Source organism: Dipodomys spectabilis, unplaced genomic scaffold (assembly GCF_019054845.1).
Source record: "Dipodomys spectabilis isolate Male_0828 unplaced genomic scaffold, ASM1905484v1 ptg000230l, whole genome shotgun sequence".
Classification (NCBI taxonomy): Eukaryota; Metazoa; Chordata; class Mammalia; order Rodentia; family Heteromyidae; genus Dipodomys; species Dipodomys spectabilis.
Genome location: NW_024870907.1, coordinates 2,027,564 through 2,049,664, shown reverse-complemented (window position 1 = coordinate 2,049,664; position 22,101 = coordinate 2,027,564). Strand labels below are relative to the sequence as shown.

The following is a 22,101-nucleotide window of genomic DNA, read 5'->3' as shown; positions in this document are numbered from 1 at the left end:
TATTCCAAAAGGCAAAGCGGCTCACCAGATTCCTGACTTACTCCAACAACTGGCTCTACTTGGTAGCTGGGTCTACACCTGGGCTCTAGCTTTAAGAAATAAACACAAAGGGGGCTGAAGGTGGCTCAGTGGTAGAGCGCTTGCCTTGCATGCTCGAGGCCCTGGGTTTGATTCCTCAGCACCACATAAGAAAAAAGCCGGAAGTGGTGCTGTGGCTCAAGTGGTAGAGCGCTAGCCTTGAGCTGAAGAGCTGAGGGACAGCACCCAGGCCCAGAGTTCAGGCCCTACAACCGAACCCCCCCCCTCCAAAAGAAAAGAAATAAAAGAAATAAACACAAAGGGAGCAGGGCCTGGGGACTTTACCAGCTCTCTTCTTCTTGGTCTCCTGCCTTCTTCTTGGCCTGAGGTTTCACCAAGGATTCCACAGCTCGCTCCAGCAGGTTCTTGCAGAAAGCCTGGTGGACCTGAGCGATGGGGTCAGCTAAGGAAGAGAAAGGCAACGAGGGTTAAATGGGTGTTCTCTCCAAGCCACATTAGCATTGATGATGTAGCTTGGTGGCAAATTTAGCACCTGTGAGGCCTTGGGTTCAATGCTAACACTCTATGGGTCTTATTTATGAATACTTTAGTACTTTTTTTTTTTTCCGGTCATGGGGCTTGAACTCTGGGCCTGGGCACTGTCTCTCAGCTCTTTAGCTCAAGGCGAGCGCTCTACCACTTGAGCCACAGCGCCACTCCCGGTTTTCTGGTGGTTTACTGGAGATAGGAGTCTCACGGTCTTTCCTGCCCGGGCTGGCTTTGAACCGCGATCCTTAGATCTCAGCCTCTTGAGTAGTTAGGATTACAGGCGTGAGCCACTGGTGCCCAGCTCTTTAGTACTTTTATCTTCATGGAGAAAAGAAAAGAAAGAGAGAAAAATCTAAGAAACAGTGGTGCCTTGTAATAGGGATCAAATTCCTCTACAAAACACAACAACCCTGATAAATAAGCAGAGAGCGAGTATGAGTATGTGTATACAACCTCAAGTCTCAGAGGCTGTGGCTTGTCTTTATGGCTAGGGAGAATAGCCAGGTAAGAAAAGAAGGGCTACAGTGGTGGTTGCTACGCTCTTGACAATGAAACAATGAAGAATCTCTTCTTTTATCTTCCAGAGCCTGGCCACAGAACCTGTGATTAGCAAGGCTCTAGCTGAGCTGAGGAGACAAGGGGCCCTGAGTGCTTGTGAGAGTTGACTCATGGGAAGGCCCAAACCATGGCATCACCACCACTCCCCTCTGCCCATACATGGCAGATTACACAGGCTATATGTGGGCCTTGCTCTGCCAGGAGGAGGAGGGAGGTTTACGCATGTTGTCGGTTTTCCATGGGACAGGACCTGGACCTGGGAACTCCAAGAGGTGTGACCAGGATGGGGAAGTCTATGCTGCAAACAAGCTGGCAGTGGGAGGAACAAGGACTGCTTTTGCTTTCATCCTTCAACTTTTTTTTTTTGTTGTTGTTGTTCGTGGGTCTTGAACTCTGGGCCTGGGCGCTGTCCCTCAGCAATTCAGCTCAAGGCTAGCGCTCTACCACTTGAGCCACAGTGCCACTTCTGGTTTTCTGGTGGTTTATTGGAGATAAGAGTCTCATGGACTTTCCTGCCCAGTCTGGCTTTGAACTGGGATCCTCAGAGCTCAGCCTCCTGTGTAGCTAGGCTATTATAGGCATGAGCCACTGGTGCCTGGCATCATCCTTCAACTTTTTGACATTGAACAGTTATTAAAAACAACAACACATAAATTCTTTTTTTTTGTTTTTGGGTCCGGTCGTGGGGCCTGAACTCTGGGCCTGGGCGCTGTCCCTCAGCTCTTCAGCTCAAGGCTAGCGCTCTACCACTTGAGCCACAGCGCCACTTCCGGCTTTTTTCTTTTTGCTTATGTGGTGCTGAGGAATTGAACCCAGGGCCTGCATGCAAGGCATGCGCTCTACCACTAAGCCACCTTCCCAGTCCCAACACATAAATTCTTATATCGAGCCATAGCTGTTAAAAAAAAAAAAAACCAACAACATACAGCAAACCTCTTCAAAGCTTACACCCCCTCTTTCCTCATAGCTGCACAACGTGACTCCCCTCCCCACAAGCTCCCTGTTCAGTGGGGCAAGCACGGCCGGAAGCAGAAAGCTACGGAATGCTCAGTCTGAGTCCACCCCACCACTCCGGAGTCCACCCCTGTGCCACTCCGAGGCAGGGCAAGTCAACTCTAATCACTATCAAATGCCAGGGACAGCAAGCCAGCATGTCTCTCCAATGCCTGGAGCCCTGTCCCTGTCACTACTCTGAGCACTTGACAACTGCCTGCCACCTATTGTTCCCTAACTGCTCCATACACGTCCTCTGCTTTCCCAATGCGCCCAGAGGCCAGGAAACTGCAAGCCCCACACACCCTCTGTCTCCAGAGTGCCTGGAACCAGGGCTACGAATACAGTTGGCACTTAATCACAGCTCACCCTGTGTGGCACTGGGCTATTTCAACTGTCCAAGCAAGCATAGCTGGAAATGCAGCTCAGCCATAGACAGATGACCAGGCTTTGACCTCAGGCAGGTATGCACTGTCCTTGAGTTTTCTGCTCAAGTCTAACGTTCTACAGTTGAGCTACAGTTCCACTTCCAACTTTCTGATGTTTAGAGATCACAGTCTCACAGACTTTTGTGCCCAAGCTGGCTTCGAACTGCAATCCTCAGATCTCAGCCTCCTGAGTATCTAGGATTACAGGCGTGAGCCACTGGAACCCATAGTTTGCTTTTTTTGTCGGTCATGGGGCTTGAACTCTGGGCCTGGACGCTGTTCCTCAGCTCTTCAGCTCAAGACTAGCGCTCTACCACTTGAGTCACAGCACTGCTTCCTGTTTTCTGAGTGATTTATTGGAGATAAGAGTCTCATGGCCTTTCCTGCCCGGGTTGGCTTTAAACTGTGATCCTCAGATCTCAACCTCCTGAGTAGTTAGGATTACAGGAGTGAGCCACAAGCGGCTAGGTTTGGTTTTTGAATGGATTAAGTAAGTCAGGGACACCTGAGTCTCTGTATCTGGTCCACAGAGACCTGCAGCAGGGGTAGCTCCTGTGGCCATAGGCAGTTCTGAGCAGTAGTGAAGGTGTTCTCACCTGGGTTCCTTTGGGCACAATATAGACTCTCCTTGGCTGCCGATTTCACTGACCAGCTTCTCTCCATGAAAAACTTCTGGCCCAGGGGGTGGCAGAGCCAGCGCAGGGAGTCAGGTACAGTGCTGTGCTCAGGGCCACACAGGCTCTGGGCGCGACTGAGGAAGTAGCTCTGTGGAAGGACAAGGACAAGAGCTTCATTGGCAGAGGCTGCTGTAAGATCTCGGGGTCAGTAGAGGCAGTACCAGGGGGACAGTTCAGAAGTTTGGGAAAAAGGGATCACTGGAGGCCAGAACCCAAATGGGTTCTATAGAAGCACTCCCACCACAGAAACTAGGGAAAGTAGCTCTGTTCTCAGGACCCTGCTAGGTATGGCAGTTCAGTCATTGTTCAAAGGACATCAGAGGCCCTGCCTCACACTGAGCTGGTAGGCCTGTCTAAGCCCTGCAGCCTCCAGTCCTGACCTGCTGACATTCAACCTGCAGAGTGGGGGGTGGGGGTGGGGGCTGCTTAACCTGGAAGGGTCTTAAGTCAGCCTTGCAAGTGTCCAAGCCCGGCAGCGCCTCACTCTCATGTCATTTTAAATCATACCTTTGACAAGTATTTCTAGGCAAATTTATTTATATTTTTATTTACTATATTTTCAGTTCTCTTAGCTCTGAGGATAAAGAGTTTGGAACAATGGGAGGGGGGCAGTGGTCAGTGTCCCAGCAGGCAGCACTGGCACCAAGCATGGCTGGGAGGTCTGCCCCAGAACACACAGGCATGCGCACATGCCACCTCTGCAAGGGCAGCTCCACAGAAATCCCCCAGCCTTCCTTGCGTGAACCCTGCCATTGAGGAGAGACCACCAAGGGACTTTCAAAGGCTTTTTGCGGGTCAGTGCCCCCTAAGTCCAGAACCCTCTGCCACCTGCAGCCTAACGAGCCCAGGGCTCCAGTGAGACAGCAGGGACAATGTGGTCGGTCCATCACTTGCTTTAGAAAGTGCAATGTAAATACCTCTATTCTAAAATTTCCTGATTTGGGGCTAGGAATGCGGCTTAGTGGATGTGCCTAGCATGCATGAAGCCCTGGGTTCAGTACCACATAAACAGAAAAAGCTGGAAGTGGCGCTGTGGCTCAAGTGAGCAAAAGAAGTTCAGGGACAGGGCCCAGGACTGGCAAAAGAAAAAAAAAAAAAATCAGATTTTCTAGGCTGAAAAACTATCCAACACAGGCCACTTTGAGGACAGAGCTGAGCAGAGGAGGATAGGAAGGAAGAAGTACAGATGGGGCTCAGGGAGCCAGAGCAGGGGCTGCTAGCACAGCCCGAGGACCATCCCTTCCACGTCAGCCACTGCATCTGTGATGAGGGCATTCGGCTCATGGTCTGGTAGTCTTATAGTTCTGACCTTTTCTGGGCTCTAAGCAGTGATCAGCTAATGTAATGGCCTCAGAAGACTTGAATGTCAGGGTTAGAAATAGCACAGCCAAAGCTCAACCATTCAAGGTGGCAGATGGAGAAGACTTTCTCTCCAGGGGAACCTGGAGACAGCTGCCTGAATCTGAGAGAAAACTACTGAGACTGCTCTATAGACACACACACACATTCTGATATTCTTTTTTTTTTTTTTTTGTCGGTCGTGGGGCTTGAACTCTGGGCCTGGGCGCTGTCCCTCAGCTCTTCAGCTCAAGGCAAGCACTCTACCATTTGAGCTACAGCGCCACTTCTGGTTTTCTGGTGGTTTATTGGAGATAGGAGTCTCACGGTCTTTCCTGCCCCGGCTGGCTTTGAACCGCGATCCTCAGATCTCAGCCTCCTGAGTAGCTAGGATTACAGGCGTGAGCCACCAGCGCCCGGCTCACATTCTGATATTCTGACAGAGGCTTCCAGGACAAGCGGGACAGTTTACTTAAAGGTCGAATCACAGGCCAGTGGTACAGTCTTCCCTCCACTTTGAGCGTAGGATGCTGAAGAACAAGTAGAGAGGCACCCAGCAACTCTCAAAGCATCCCCTGAACCTGAATGGTAATAACCGGGGGAGAACTGCAACTGAATGTGACGGAGAGAAGGGAGGGAGGTGCAAATCTGGGACCTTTGCCCTAGCTGTTGGCTCTAATCTATTCCCAAAGACAGCCTGCTCCACAGCCTGACCAACAAGGAAAGTTGGTGGTTGCTCCAGGATAAATGGAGCATCAATGTTATCTCAGAAGGGCTCAAATGTTAGAAACAAGATGCATAAACAAAACCTGGCTAGGTCATAGGGCAAAAGGAACAAGAGGCCATTAGGAAATCATCTATCTATCTATCTAATCTTGGGGCTTGAATTCAGGGTCTGGGCACTGTCTCAGAGCTTCGTTTGCTCAAAGCTACCACTCCCACTTGAGCCACAAGCTTAACTTCCAGTTTTTTTGTAGTTTATTTCCAGCCTAGGCTGGCTTTGAACTTTGATCCTAAGGTATCAGCCTCTGAATAGCTAGGATTACAGGCACCTTGAACTTGTGATCCTCCTGTCTCCGACTCTCTAGTTGAGCCTTGTGAGGATTTGTTTGTTATTGTAGGGGGCTCAGGGCCTTGAGCCCTAGTACAGGTCTAGTTTGAGCTGAATTCTGAAAAAAGAAAAACTTGGAGGTTAGTAGTTTGAACTAGTAAGACATAAACGTGGGATAGGGAATAGTAGTCTGGTTTTTGTGAAGGAAATTATAAAAACTTTTTATTTTTCATGACATAGTTTTTTTAATGATTTCCTCAATCGTTAAAAAAATTTCCCTTACATTTTATACACACCAGAATTCTCTTAAGCTGGGGTAGCATGTGCTGACTGCCTGATGTGAGAGGCCATGGCAGGAGCCCCAGATCCACCTAGACCCCAACAGCCACCCAATACTCCAGGGCAGTCTGAACTCTAGGCCGTGACCCCCTACAGTTCTCAAGCTGTGTGCCAAGGTACGCCGTAGTGAAGTGTTCAGGGAACCAGCCAAATGATATCTGAAATTGGAGTCATGTGGTTCATGGCGTCTAAGTGAGCCCAAGCTACCTACCCATCATATCCTGGTGCAGCAGAGTTTTTGGGGGTTGTTAAGGTGAAAAAGCAAGTATGGTGTGAATACCTACATGGAACAAGAATGCGAGTGTCGGCATACAATGTGTGCCTGAGGCCTGAGAGGGTCAGTGCTCAGGAGCTACTCGATCCCTTTAGAAAGTAATCATGTTTAGTAAGCATCAACTATTATTTCTTCTTTCTTTTCTTTTCCTTTTTTTTTTTTGCCTGTACGGGACTTGAACTTTGGGCCTGAGTGCTATCCCTGAGCTTTTGTGTGTAAGGCTGGCATTCTATTACTTGAGCTACAGTTCCACATTCTACTTTTTTGGTAGTTTTAGTAGATATGAGTCTCACAGGGGCTGGGAAGGTGGCTCAGTGGTAGAACGCTTGCCTTGCATGCATGAGAACCTGGGTTCGATTCCTCAGCACCACATAAACAGAAAAAGCCAGAAATGGCACTGTAGCTCAAGTGGTAGGGCGCTAGCCTTGAGCTGAAGAGCTGAAGGACAGCGCTTAGGCCGAGTTCAGTCCCCATGACCCAAACAAACAAACAAACCAAGAGTCTCACAGATTTTTTTTGCCTGGGTTGGCTTTGAATTGCGATCCTCAGATCTCAGCCTCTTGAGTAGCTAGGATTACAGGCGTGAGCCACTGGTGCCCAGCTTCCTCTTTCAACTTCATGTATGTTTTTTCAAATGGCTACTAAGCTGTGAAGTTATGAATACTTACTCCAATAAGTATATTCTAACTACTGACAACAATAGACAAAGCTGTAAGGTATTTTTTGGCTTAGGGCACAATAAAAACCTGATGTCACATACAGCCTTAGGAGGCAAAAGCAGGAGGATCATGAGTTTGACATCACTTTAATCTACATAGTAAGTCCCAGGCCAGCTTTGACCATAGCAGGACCCTGTCACAAAATAACCAACCCTTCCAACCCCTTCCCCACAAAACCCATAAACCAAAAACAACAACAATGACACGAACCTAGAAAGTTTGGAACCTTCTGGTCTAAACTATTTTCAGAGGCCAGCCCTCCTCTTGCCCTTACCACCTGGCTCATTTGCTAGTTAAATCTATCTATCCAAATTTGAAGCCTCCTCTTTTTAGGGACACACCGTCTAGTCTCTTAATTTAGCAGAGTGAACAGAAAGGGCAATCAACTGCCACATCAGTTGTTCTCCCTCCCCCTCTCACCTACGATGCAAATTAGGTGATGCTATTAAAAGTTTCAAATATTTATATCCTTTGACTCAACATCACCCTCTCTAGAGGAAATTCTCATCGAGGTGGGTAAAGACTGTGCAAAGATGATCTCTGTATGGTGCAGTGTGCAACAGGAAAAACTAGAAATAGCCCATATATCCCTTAGCAGCAGCAACTACCTCTGCAGCATAAAACTACTACAAAGAAAGATGCCAGAGATCTACCATGAGGTTGAGAAGAGGCAAATCAGGGTTTATGGTATAATCCATCACATATGGTAAGAAATTATAATGTACATACATAAATATTTTAGGAAAAAAGTTCTGGGGAAACACATATTAAACTACTCATAGTTTGTCAGACATACAAAATATCTCCTGAGGGGTTCAGAGGATAAGGGACAATTTTCTTTTCTTTTTCCGAGATGGGGTCTTATTCTGTCGCCAGGGCTCAAGTGATCCTCCCATTTTAACCTTCTGAGTAACTGGGACTACAAGTGCCTACCAAGCCTCTGGCTTTTAGGGACAAGGTAGAGTAAAATAATCATTATTAAAGCTGGTATACTGACTTCTACATAGCAAGGTGAATCACGCTGGGTTTGGGGGTGCAAGCCTGAAATACTAGCACTTGGAAGGCTGAGGTAGGCGGATCTTGAATTTGAGACCCTGTCTTGATTAAGAGCGAGCGAGAGCGAGAGCGTGCACACACGTGCACTTGGGCTGTGTCAAAGGGATAAGTGGAATAGTCTGCCCAGTAACAGATCCACCACACATGGACACTAGATTTATGAAAAAAGATGCTACTCAGTACAGTAGGAAAAGGACAGTTTTTTTTTAAACTAATAGGTGATTAGGTCAGGTAGATACTCATATGGGAAAAAAAAAATGCACATTGTATCCTTATATCCAATTCATACAAAAATCAATTCCATGGATTAAGGATGTGTGTGAAGAGTAAAACCTACAGTTTGTATGGAGAACAAAGACCTGCTATAAACAGGACACAAAGTGCATAAAACAAAGGAAAAGACTAATCATCTGAATTTCATTAAAGTCAGGAACTTGTGCTTATCAACACATAATAAGAAGGGGAACAGACAAGTCACAGGCTGCTTGTGTGGTACAAAGCATATATCCACTAAAGGGTCATCACATTCAGAATAAAGAGTTTTAGCAACGAGAAGGCAGTCAATACAGGTGAGACTTCAAAAGGTTTGTTTTTTTTTTGCTGGTGGGGCCTGAACTCTGGGCCTGGGCGCTGTCCCTCAGCTCTTCAAGCTCAAGGCAAGCACTCTACCGCTTGAGCCACAGCGCCACTTGCGGCTTTTTCTACATATGTAGTGCTGAGGAATTGAACCCAGGGCCTCATGCACGCAAGGAAAGCGCTCTACCACTGAGCTACCTTCCCAGCCCATTCAAAAGGGTTTTTATAAGACAGCATCTACATTACCAGTAAACACAATGAACTGGTGCTCAATACCACTCATTACTCTACAAAGATTAAGATGACCATGTTTGGTGGCAATGTGAAGTCGCAATTCTGCGGAAGAGAAATGGTCACCACTTTTGAACTGGCCCTTCCTAAAAGATGTGTATAGGCTGCTCAAAGCAGAGTGCTTATACCAACCCCAAACCGGAAGCAACTCTCAAGTCCATCTCCAGTGATTTAACCATGTGGTGGAACACTACAGTAATGCAACAAGAATGAAAAGTCTGGGACTCCTTGTGATCATACACACTCATCTTACACATGACACTGAGCAAAATGAGGTAAGACACAGGGCAAATAAATAAAAGGAAAAAAACAAGGCAGACACAAAACAGTACATACTGTCTGACTCCCCTAACATAAAGGTCAAGTAAACATCAGGACAGTAATTAACCTTGGCTGGGGAACTTGGGGAAGGCGCAGCTTTGATGACTTGCAAGAGGGCCCAAGGGAGGCTTCTAAAGTCTTAGTTCTTGGTCTATCTTCTGGTTAGGTGGGTTGTTGACTTTGTGAAGTTACTGAGCAGAAGTTTATAGAAGCAAATAGGCAGATTATAGTACAGTGACAGAATTCAAAGTAGTGGTTACCTTGGTGGGGGGACAGGAAGGTGGAGAGGACAGAGGGGAAGCATGAAGGAGTTTTTTGGAAACATTCATTTTGTCTTGGTTGTTGTTACCAGAGTATGTTCACTTTGTGAAAATTTATCAAGCTGCCCCGCCAACCCCCAGCGGGGGTGTGTGTGTGTGTGTGTGTGTGTGTGTGTGTGTGTGTGTGTGTGTGTGTGTGTGTGTGTGTGTGTGTGTGTGTGTGTGTGTGTGTGTGTGTGTGTGTGTGTGTGTGTGTGTGTGTGTGTGTGTGTGTGTGTGTGTGTGTGTGTGTGTGTGTGTGTGTGTGTGTGTGTGTGTGTGTGTGTACTGGAGCTTGAACTCAGTACCTTAGTCTCTTGCTTGGCTTTCTTGCTCATGGCTGGTGTTCTACCACTTGAGCCACACCTCTACTCTAGCATTTTTGCTGGTTAATTACAGATGGAGTTTTGCAGTTTTCTTCCCAGGTTGGCTTTGAACTGAAATCCTCTAGGTCTCAGCCTCTTGAGTAGCTAGGATTAGAGGACTGAGCCAGCTAACTACATTTTTTTCTTTTTCTTTTTTGGGTCCGGTCGTGGGGCCTGAACTCTGGGCCTGGGCGCTGTCCCTCAGCTCTTCAGCTCAAGGCTAGCACTCTACCTCTTGAGCCACAGCGCCACTTCCGGCTTTTTTCTTTTTGCTTATGTGGTGCTGAGGAATCGAACCCAGGGCTTCATGCATGCAAGGCAAGCGCTCTACCACTGAGCCACCTTCCCAGCCCCTGTACGTTTTTTTTTCTCTATAAACGTTGTACTTTGAAAGCCCAGGCTCCTGTCTGGATTTTTACCAGACTGTATGCTTCCCTGTACTACCCACTCTGGAAGTGCCTGGACCACAATAGGTATTTACTAAGTAGCTAACAGAATCAAAGCATCTATGGCCACAGAAAAAACACGATTTCCTTGAGCCTTTTGTCACCTAGACCATCCCAATTCACTTTGCAAATGTTAGCATCCTGCACACTCCTCTTTGTTCTCCACTTATCGCTCTCATAAATGAGAAATGGAAATAGAAGGACACGTGATAATTCCACTTTGAACATACCTAATGTGTTCAGCAGTCTACGCAAAGTGGGACACTGGGTAAAAAGTGTCTGTTTTGGTTAGAGTAAGAGAAAGTAAACAGTCAGCAGATACTGTGAACAAGATGATAACTAGATGATAACCAAGCATTAGTCTTAGTGCCCCAGGCTAGTGCCTGGACGGATGCAAAGGAAGCACTTCTTTTTTTCTTTTTTTCTGGTCATGTGGCTGAGCTCTGGGCGTGGGCGCTGCCCTCAGCTCTTCAGCTCAAGACTAGCGCCCTACCACTTGAGCCACAGCGCCACTTCCTGATTTTTTTCTGCTTATATGGTGCTAAGGAATCAAACCCAGGGCCTCATGTATGCAAGGCAAGCGCTCTACCACTGAGCCACTTTCCCAGTCCAGGAAGCACTTCTTTTTTTTTTTTTTGGTCAGTTGTGGGGCTTGAACTCTGGGCTTGGGCACTGTCCCTCAGCTCTTCAGCTCAAAGCGAACACTCTACCACTTGAGCTACAGTGCCACTTCTGGTTTTCTAGTGGTTTATTGGAGATAAGATTCTCACAGACTTTCCTGCCTGGGTTGGCTTTGAACCCCGATCCTCAGATCTCAGCCTCCTGAGTAGCTAGGTCCAGGAAGCACTTCTTAACCTCATGTCCCAATGCAGGTCTGACCAGAGCTCTTTGCAGATAAGCACTGGTTTCCTTCCTTCATTCCCTTTTTCCCTCCCCAGTCCTGGGGCTTGAACTCAGGGCCTAGGCACTGTACCTGAGCTATTTTTGCTCAAGGCTAGCACTGTACTACTTAAGCTACACATACACTTCTAGCTTTTTGGTAGTGAGTTGGAGAAAAGAGTCTCATGGTCTTTCCTGCTTGGGCTGGCTTCAAACTGTAATCCTTAGATCTCAGACTCTTGACTGGCTAGGAGTGAGTGAGCTCCTGACACCTGGCTAGCACTGGTTTTACTTCTAGATCTACAATGCTGTGTTATATACAAGGTACCCAATAAATACTTCTGAGTAAATTAAAAAAAAATAGGATATATTATCACAAACTCCACGAAGGAATAATTGAATATCAATCCCTATGAGCAATCTCATTACATCTCTGAACCAATCTTCTTACTTTAGGGCAACAAAATGTCCTTGTAAAGATTTAGAGCCAAGAGGAGAGGATCTTGATCGGTTTTATTCACTACTGTAAGAATTCGTGGAATGGTGGGCCACCTGAGGATGGGGCCCACACTGATTTTTAGCTCCTGGCTGTGGAAGGTGCTCAACAGGGGTGTGGAAGTAATGGACAGGTAGGTACTCACAGCCAGGAAGCCCAGCTTGCCTCCACACCAGGTCTTGAGCCCCATGGCGGCTGTCAGGTGGATCTCAACCAGAGTGCTTGGTGGGATTTTCTCCTCAGCACACTCAGCCAGGTTTACAGCGCACAAAGCCATGTGCACATCTGAACAGGCAGATCCCGCTGGAAGCTTCCCTAGGGCAGACAGAAAGACACTAATGTGGATAGATCTCCAAACCAGACACTTCCCTGCTTTCCTGGTAATCTGCTACAGTGTACGCAGCACAGAAAGAAGGCGACTGCTGTGAGAAGACAGTCTCGGATTTGACCCCAGGTTCTATACCATACAAGATATGCGGTCCTGTCTGCAGTCCCTCACAGCACGGCCAGGGCATGCCACAAGGCTCTGTAGAATGGGAGTGGTCAGGACTGCTGATCCTTGTACAGGACTCAAAAGTGTCAGCAGCATGGCCAAGCACTTCGGGGAGGTAATGGAAAACATACTCAAAACCCGTAAGCCCCAAATGGAGCTGAATTTATCTGTATGATCCATATAGAATTAAACATCCCATAGACAGGAAAATAACAAGACTGAGCAACGAACCTTGACATGTGTTGGGTCATAGGTAGAGGGCCAGGAAAAACTTTCAATGCTCTTGCTAAAGAAAGCTACACAGTAGTCCATTTTGGGGGCAATACTGAGGTCAGGGGACCAAGTCCCCCTGCATAGACCAAGGGTGCAGCTTAACTGTCCTAAGGCTTTCATACTGTTGCTTGCTCACTACAAGGGCAAGCAGGTTCTTTTGTTTCAGGATTGACCAACCGGGCCTGTGCTGAGGTCCTCAGCAGAGGGTTCTTCCCCTGGGCTGTTTCTCCATATCAGCATGAGGAGCTCTCATCATTCGTAATTCATTGTGTACTGGCCTGGTGCATGTGCTTCTCCCATAAGGCTCCAGGCTTTCTTTTGGCAGCAGGAAGAAGTAGAGGAGGAAGGAGGAATGCAGTGTGGAAGCTGCAGACTATTTGACAGTCTCTCACAAGTCCAGTTACCCAGTGACTATTTCCCCTCCACGTCCTACAGTCAAGTGTCCAAAACAGTTTATCAGCCTTTCTTGGGAAAACTCCTCTTATTTCCTTCACCCATGCCAGTGGTACCACTGCCAACAAGACTCCCAAGCCAAGCCAGAGAATCATCTTAGTCAGCTTTTTTCCTTTACCTATCACATCTCCAAGCCCTGTCAATTCGATTCTACTCACTCTTTTTTCTCCCTATCTGGCTTGGAGGCATTTCGCGTCTTCTGGCTGCATCAGCTCCTATTTGCTCCCTGACTGTAGCCTCACTGCTCTTTTTCCTAGTCTCTGTCTGCCACCAGAGGAAACCTCTTCAAATGCAGAGGTACCAGTCTGATTGAGTCATTACTTCCTCACACCTTTCATGGGATCGTATGGGCATACAATGGGTGCCCTGGCACCCATCCTTCTGCCTTTTCTATTAGATCTTTCCCAGTCTGTGCACTGTCCTGCTTTTGGGGTCCCAGCTCCATTAGCTTCACCATGCTAGGCTCATGCTATGGCTATGAAGATGTGCGGAGGCGGGGTTTCTCCTTTGGAGGATATCTGCACATCTGTGGAGCTGCTGCCTCTGTGTATCCTTCTGCAGGAAGCCAAGGCTTGACCTTCCCCTTCCCAGAAAAGCCTTTCTTGAATTCCGCCCCAATGGATATCCCCCCTCTCTCAGAGAAAATGTGCCCCTTCTGCTGAATCCAACACATACAGTGAACTTTCATCCATCCAATGACCTGTCTGCCTTTCTATTATAGCAGAAGATTACTGAATGAAATAAAGGTCTGTATTTCACCAAATCTATGCTGTCATCATTTTAAGTTTTACTATTAAGTTAACTATCATTGCTGAATAATCCACCACCTGTCCCTTTGCACAGGACATATAGAGACATTACTATTAAAAAAAAAAAAGGGGCTGGGAAGGTAGCTCAGTGGTAGAGTGCATGTCTTGCAAGCATGAGGCCCTGGGTTCGATTCCTCAGCACCACATAAACAGAAAAAGCCGGAAGTGGCGCTGTGGCTCCAGTGGTAGAGCACTAGCCTTGAGCTGAAGAGCTGAGGAACAGCGCCCAGACCCAGAGTTCAGGCCCCATGACCGGCAAAACAAACCAAAACAAAACAAAACAAAAAAGTGCATCTTAGAAGAAATGGTGAACTGTACTGCTATGAACACAGGTGGAAGGCTGGTTTAAAATAGTGTAAAAGGGGCTTCAACCATGGTGAATTCCTGGCAAACCAAATGGCAAATCAAAATAAGGAGGAGATGGCCTGGGTACCTTTCAGGGGTTAGGTAGCCGCAGCTGCCACTCACCTGTGATGTGCAGCTGGTGTAGCCTGTGATAGGCCAGGGCTGCATCCCGAGCGCTGCTCTTAGCTTCATCTTCAAAGCCCGCTGCATTGGCTTGTGTGGCCCGCCAGCGCTGGAAGACCTTCTTGAGCAGCCAGCGTACCAGCCGCAGCTTCTGCAGGCTGTAGCGGATCACATTCCAGGAGAGGCTGCAGGCCAGGTCCAGGCGAGAGGTGGGCAGTGCCCGGCCCAAAACAGACAGGCAGGTTTGCAGGTTGGCAGCAGCAGCTGCAAAATCTCCCTAAAAAAAGCAGACAGAGTATACAATGGTCACTTGCCTTGCTGTAGCATTTTTGTTCTGATAGACTCTGGAGAGGGGAGAGTAAGCTCAGTTTACTGCCACTCAGGAATGTTCTGATTCCCATGACTCCTAACACCTTGAGCATGTTTAACTCTTCTTTCAGGGCTGTGAGTTGCCAAAGAATCCTTCCCATAAATTCCCCTTGTTGATTTCACATGAAAGCTTTCAGCTAATTTTCCAGCTCAAACACTTGCCTGGTTTTCTAGAGAATCGGAAAGAAAGCCCTAAGTCAGGTAGGAGTCACCCTTGCTCCAATTTAGGCCTAGCTACATTACTAGTCTTTACTCTCATCGCTCTCCAACGTATCTTACACCCAACATATACCCATCAAACTTTCTAGTCCCCAAACACCCCACGTATGACCCTGCCACCTGGAAGGCCCTTCTATGTGCCTTCCTATCCTATCTGATTTGTAGAGTCTCATTCCTATCCTCCACCCCCTCAGTCAAAACCCATCTCTCTGCATCAAATTTCCATGGCAGAAACTGTCATAACCCAGAAGAAAGATCTCATGTCCATGCACGATCTAGCAATAGGTGCTCTTTCCACTGTCCTGTGGCTGTTCAGACAGAGGGTCACTTTCTCCTCTCTGTCACCAAAGCACCTGACACAGGACTTCATCCACTCTGGGCCTCAACACCGGCTGCTGAGTTCTTGGCCAAACTCAGTGATGAAAAATGGCAGAGACAGAACTTACCCTGGCAAGATCCAGGTCTGCCTGCTTCCGGTGCCTCCAAAAGGTGACAGAGGAGCGGGAGTGTGGCCTGATCACAGGCTCCCCGTGGACCAGCAGCTTCACAAAGACGCTTAGGACGATCACACCATTTACCAGCCACAGCAGGAGAGTTGGCATCACCCAGTCAAACCAGCCCACAGAACCTAAAGAGGGGCAGCTCACAGTTCAGGGGAAAATCACAGCATCCTTCCTTTAACTGGCTCCACTCTCTTCTTTCCCACTCCCCTTGCCCAGGCTATTTGAAACAATAATGGAATCCTGACTTGTTTTGCTCTTCCTGACTTGGGTTTGCCTTGTTGCCTCTGTCAGAAGCAAGCAGGCAGGAGCCACTCTGGAACTAAGTGAACAGCCACGTGGTTTGCACATGGCAGCCTGCCCCTACCACAACATCCTACCATTCCCTCCTCAACCTACCCGATTCAAATGAGAGCACGCTGCGGCCAGAGCCTGAGTATGGGTGCTGGTCAGCCTCGTGGGCCCCTCCCCATTGCAGCAGGGAAGTCAGTGGGTTAAAAGAGAGACCCAGGAATGTGAGGACACACAGCAGAATTCGAGAGCGATCCACCATGCCCAGCGCTACTGGAGGAGAGTCCGGTTCATCTTTGACCTTCGAAACAGAGCCTCAGGGTTAGGATGATTACTTCATGGGTTTCTACAGACTAGAAGGCTTAAGTTCAAGACTTAAGTCACATAGGAAGAAAGCCAGGAACGAACTAACAAGTCCACAATTTACAATCTGTTGCTAAAACACTGGTAGCATTATTCCTATCCCGGACAGAGCAAAGCACATGTTCCAAAGACCAAAGGCAGTGAACTTTTTTTTAAAGTGCATCTCCCTATAATAAAAGAGAACACAAGGCAGGATTTGGTTTCTTTATAATTCTAGATGAGGTGAAAGGAAGCTAAGTGATTGGAAGCCTTCACATTAGTAGGTGCTCGAGGTTGGAGAGAGGTGTGTGAATATCTGCAGAGGTGTTGAAAGTTCTTAAGGATGATGGAAATGCGCCACATCTTGATTATAGTAACAGTTACATAGGTGCACCCACATGTTAAAACTCCTGGCACTGCATAGTTAAAATAGGCATATTTTATTGCTTTTAAATATACCTCAGTAAGGATGACAAAAGACAATGTTTTAGCATGGATCTACCTAATTGAGTTTGCTTCTTTTAAGACCTGAACATTCACTGGAACTCAGTAGCTGTTGTTTTAAAAAGCTCATTGGCTAGCTTTCTACCATGGCTCACCATGCCTCTCACACCTGAACACTGCTTTTTCTTCTCCCACTTTACAGAGAGGAGAGGCAAAGGCCTGGCAGCCATGAGGAAGGAAGACTAGACCCAGACTGTCCCTCAGCCTTGATGTGAACAGTATCATTCCTAATATTTTAAAACTAACTGAAAATTTCTTTGGATGACTCAGAAGCCTAGCTAATTAAAATTATATGTCATATGGCCTGCTGTTACCAAACAGAATCACATTTATAAAACATTTCAAAAATAGAACCTCCTTAGTAAAAGCAAGTAAATGATACAATAAATAGCTTGGCCAAAAACAAACACTAGGGGCTGGGAAGGTGGCTTGGTGATAGAGTGCTTGCCTTGCATGCATGAGACCCTGGGTTCGATTCCTCAGCACCACATAAGCAGAAAAAGCTGGAAGTGGAGCTATGGCTCAAGTGGTAGAGTGCTAGCCTCGAGCTGAAGAGCTGAGGGACAGTGCCCAGGCCCAGAGTTCAGGCCCCAGGACTGACAAACAAACAAACAAACAAACAAAAAAACACTAGGATGAAACTATGCTTTGGAGTTGGAAACTGGAATGTGAAAACACAATATGGGACCCAATGGTCTCCAAAGTCGCCAGGGACACATTAAGCTCAGAGCCTCTTTTAACTAATTCCATTTAGCCTCAACTGCCGAAAGTTTTTTTTTTCCCCTTCTTTTTAAACAATTTAAAGCCCTTGGTTGGAATGTTATCTGTGAAGATTTCAAATTTAGTCATTTCCAGAAAGAGGACCCAAGGTAGCCTCATCCTAAACCAACTGATCAGCCTCACAAAGCGGTCCTGCCAAGCCCATTTCAGACAAAGGAGGTAATGAGGCGTCTCCAGCAACTCCCAAAGCCCTTCTGTCCTCATTCCATAGCTGGCACTCATTCTTCTCTGATGGGCCCTCAAGACTTTTAGCAAGGACCAGTTAGACCTGAGAACAGTGAGTTCTGTCAGTCATCTCACCCTCCAGTCAGTTTTCTCCTTTGTGTGTGTGTTTATTTATCTGCAGCAATTGTTTGTACATATTTGTGTGTGTGCGCGTGCATGCATGCACACTAACACACACATGCACCAGGACTGGAGCTTGAACTCAGGGCTTGGGTGTTGTGCCTTAGCTTTCTTGTTTAAGGTTGGTGCTCTACCCCTTGAGTCACACGTCCACTTCGGGACTTTCCTGCCCAGACTGGCTTTGGAACTTAATCCTCAGCTCTCAGCCTCCTGAGCAGCTCGGATTACAGGCATGAGCCACCAGTGCCCAGCTGGTAATTTCATTCTGACATGTCATGCATGCAAACATTTACCTTGATCAATCTCAACTCTTCTATCATTTTCCTTCTCCATATTTTTTCTCTTTCTCTATCTCTCTATCTCTCCCTCCCTTCCTTCCTTCCTGCCCCCTAGCCTTCCCTTCTCCCTCCCCATACTTCCCTTTTCTTTCTACAAGTCCAGGCAGCCTCAAACTTGTAATTCTCCTGCCTCAGCCTCTTGAGTGCTGGGAATACAGGTGTAGGTTACCATACAAGGTTAGTTTTCCCTTTATTTCTTTTTTGTTGGTGGTGGGGCCTGAACTCTGGGCCTGGGCATTGTCTCTCAGCTCTTCAGCTCAAGGCTGGCACTCTACCACTTGAGCCACAGTGCCACTTCCAGCTTTTTCTGCTTATGTGGTGCTAAGGAATTGAACCCAGAGCCTCATACATGCGAAGCAAGCACTCTACATCACTGAGTCACCTTCGGAACCCCAGTTTCGTCTTTCTTTATCCTTTAGGACCTAGATAATTTCACAGAATTCCCATTCCTCTCGAGCCCTGGCTTGGCCACTTCTCTATGGTCTCCCACTATTTTCTTAAGGGAAATGGAGAAATTTCAAAGAATAGGAAATTTCAAAAGCCTTACCTTTGCATCGTCCAACAGAGGACTTCCTGGCTCAGAATCTATGGAGTAGGGAGAGAAGCCAGCCTGGGACCCAGAGTCGGAGGCCGGGGGAGACATCAGCAGGACATTCTGATTAAAGTCATCAATCTTTAGGTCCACATCGCTGTCCACCAGACTGCCTAGGTCAATACCCTTCAAGAATTCTGCAAAAAAACAAACAAACAAACCAAAAAACCTCCTGGACTGGGCCAGTGCAGGACCTTGAACACATCTGTGGGCCCTCACTAGTGCCCATCTGAGGCTTCTCACACACCTGGAAGGTCCGACAGCCATTTCCCAACAAGCATACTTACTATTTTTCTGATTTGCCAGTTTCAGCACCATATTCTCCTGACGAAGTTTGTGATTGACCTGCTGCAAGTATTTGATGTAATCAATGGCCTTCCTCAGAACACCAGACTTGTGCATCTGAGAAAGAAGATGAGTGAAATACTATAAAACCTGTTCAGGCTGAATGGAGCTTGTGTTGTAGATGGGGAGCATGACTTAAGGTTTAAATGCTGACTATCTGGACTACGTAATTCTTTATCACTGAAGTTCTTTCCTTTTCTTTAATATGAGAATAACAAAAACACCTACATCACAGGTTGGCAGTGAGGACTAAATGAGAATATGTGTGAAGTTTAGCTTTGAGCTTGGCACATAACCAACACAATAAATATCAGCTACTATTGCTACTGCTTATAATAATATTAGCAGAAAACGATATATATTTTTTCTTTTTTAAAATTATTATTATTATTTTTGTCAGTCATGGGGCCTGAACTTGGGTCCGGCGCTGTTCCTTAGTTCTTCAGCTCAAGGCTAGTGCTCTATCACTTGAGCCACAGCACCACTTCTGGCTTTTTCTGTTTATGTGGTGCTGAGGAATTGCACCCAGGGCCTCATGCATGCAAGGCAAGCACTCTACCACTCAGCTACCTTCATAGCCCTTAATTTTTTTGGTGCTGATCCTGGGCTTTGAACTCAGGGCCTAGGTGCTGTCCCTGAGCTTCTTTTGCTCAAGGCTAGTACTCTACCATGAGCCACAGTGACACTTTTTGCTCTGAGTAGTTTATTGGAAATAAGAGTTTCATGGACTTTCCTAGCTTGGAGTAGTCTCCTGAGTAGCTAGGATTACAATTGAGAGTCAACAACACTCAGCAAACACAAAACAATATTTAAGGAGAACAATGACTGACAGAGAAACAAAAATCAGAGTATTGGGATAGAGCTGTGGCTTAGTGGTAGAGCACCTACTTATCCTGGAAGAAATCCTCAGTTATACCCCTAGCACTGTAAAACAACCAACCCACTAACCCAGAGTATTATTAAAAAGTTATATAAGTAATGGTATATATTTTTTGCTTAAAATATATACTTTATAGATTTGTAGGTTATTGGGAAAATGAAACTTTCTTTCAAAATAGAGTTGACATGAAACAGATAATAGGTAAAACAAAACAAAACCATTCCCATTTGCTAGATGTATTCACCAAAACACAAGAAAACTCAACTTCCTGTTTACTCTTGGTCAAAGATCCAACCTCTATTTTCTTTCTCCTCTTCCATAAAAGGTAAAAATACTGCTACCCACCTGTGAATGCAGCTAAAAATATATTAGCAATAACCTCAGCTGCCTCCAAGTACACACAGTCCTGTACATGGCCACTGGCTAAGGGACAGTATCTCTCAGTAGAGCTCAAAGGAGTCAAAGGTCCCGGTAGGTCACTGGTTTACCAACTCTCCACATTGTCCCCTTACATTAGTTAATATTTTGTAATCCTGACAAATATCAAGATACTTTAATGAGTACCTCTTTGCCAGATGCCAGGGGCTCACACCTATAATCCTAGCTACTCAGTAGGTTGAGATATGAGGAATCCAGTTAGTCTGGACAGACAAATCCATCAGAATCTTATCTCTAACTACCCAGCAAAAAGCCAGAACTGGAGATGTGGCCCAAGTGGTACAGTGCCAGCCATGAATGAAAAAGCAGAATGTGAGTTCAAGGCCCTGAGTTGAAAGCCCCAGGACTGGAATACAAACAAACAAACACATCCTGGGACAGCAGGCAGAAGAGCAGGGCATGCTTGGCACTCACCTTAGCATCTGTTCCCATGACCAGATCCTTCAATTCAATGATTTTGTCGTTGATGGAGGAGCGGTACCGCTTCTCAATGATATTGTGTGTGGTCCGCCTTTCTCCTTCTTTCGGCGGCTCTAGCTGCTTGACTCCCCCAGGCACCTGTTTAATGGGCACTTTCTCTTGCCCCATCATCACAGGCATCGTGGTCAGAATGGTCCCATTGCTGCCCACCAACGTCTAACCAAGGGGAGAATTATTCCTTTGTTAGTCTTCATAAAGCAAAGCACTCTCGCAGCACAAACTAGCTTGCTCCTGACCTCAGGGCCGCAGCTGACAATGCTTTGTGCAGTCTAAGACCCTTCTTGGGCTAGTGAAGTCAGGCCTAAAAAATCTCAGGACTCACTTCAGCTATTACCTCTTTTTACAATCACTGTCAATACATTACACCACCAAAGGATTAGTTTGCCTAAATAGCTCTTAACTTTTGATCTAATAGATACCAGAAACAAGTTATTTTTATTTTGCTGTCAAACTGTCTCTGAACCACGCTGAGTGAACCATACTTAGTTGGCAATGGAGAAAAATTTCTCTTGGCCTGGGACACATTTTTTTTTTTCCTCTCTTACAAATGACAAGTAAACTATTGCATTTCTTTCTACAATTCAGCCTCAGAAAGCTCAAGGGCAAAACTAACACTCTCAGTCAGAGCCGTTTTATCAAATGACTACACCAACCATAGAGGCTCCCCCTTCTTTTCCTCATTTCTCTTTTCCTTCTTTGTTTCTATGTTTAATAATTTTAGTTTTATTTTCTTCAATAAATGGCTTTAATACTCAAACGGCCAATAAACAAATAAAGGGTTGTTCAATATCATTAGTCATTAAGAAATAAGTCACAGAAGATAAAAGCTACACATTTTCTAACTATAGGCCTTGATGAGGCTTTACATATGAATAAACATGTAAAAACCACAGGGCCAAGCTACAGCCTCTCGCGTTAGGAAAGTTCTCGCTTTCACCACAGTCTCTTCTTGATCTTCATATTAATGAATCACTGGTATGAACTCTTCTGTGAAGGGCTTCTTTGCTCCATATCATTTTGGGGGTTGGACCATGTTGTTTCACGCATTATTTCTTATTGTGGGGTACCTTCAATTATTTAACTTTCCTTACTTAATGTTCTCGCTTGGCTTTTTCTCTTATGGCTAGTACCCACACATTTCTACCATTTGAGCCACACTTCCAATTCTGACTTCTTGCTGGCTAACTGAAGATTAGTCTCGTGGATTTTCCTGCCAGAGCTGACTTCTAACTGTGATCCTCAGATCTCAGCCTCTTGAGTAGTTAGGATTACAAGGATGAGCCACCAGTGCCTGGCTGGCATTTCCATGAGTGTAAGTTATTTATTCTTATATGGATGGGCATTTGGGTTGCTCCCAGTTTTTGTATGAATAAAGCCAGTGCTTCTGAATTTAGTTACTTTTTTCTCCATCAGACTCTTGTCTCATGATGCTAAACATGGCTGAGGCCTATGACTGGAGTGTTGGTGACTTCCACATCTTTACCTTGACACCCCTCCCTGTCTAACATC

The 22,101-nt window shown here is 46.3% G+C and overlaps 1 protein-coding gene across 1 annotated transcript in view; it reads right to left on the bottom strand.

The window, feature by feature from the left end:
- The window catches only part of Srebf2 (sterol regulatory element binding transcription factor 2), a 69,978-nt gene that overhangs the window by 12,414 nt on the left and 35,463 nt on the right, over window positions 1–22,101 (bottom strand). The window contains exons 5-13 of the mRNA XM_042697991.1: window positions 20,527–20,748; window positions 18,737–18,851; window positions 18,405–18,586; window positions 15,657–15,849; window positions 15,204–15,385; window positions 14,170–14,446; window positions 11,819–11,988; window positions 3,143–3,311; window positions 364–481 (exon numbers count right to left, since the gene is read on the bottom strand). Of these exons, the coding sequence (XP_042553925.1) occupies window positions 364–481; window positions 3,143–3,311; window positions 11,819–11,988; window positions 14,170–14,446; window positions 15,204–15,385; window positions 15,657–15,849; window positions 18,405–18,586; window positions 18,737–18,851; window positions 20,527–20,748 (1,628 nt within the window). The remainder of the gene's footprint in view (window positions 1–363; window positions 482–3,142; window positions 3,312–11,818; window positions 11,989–14,169; window positions 14,447–15,203; window positions 15,386–15,656; window positions 15,850–18,404; window positions 18,587–18,736; window positions 18,852–20,526; window positions 20,749–22,101) is intronic.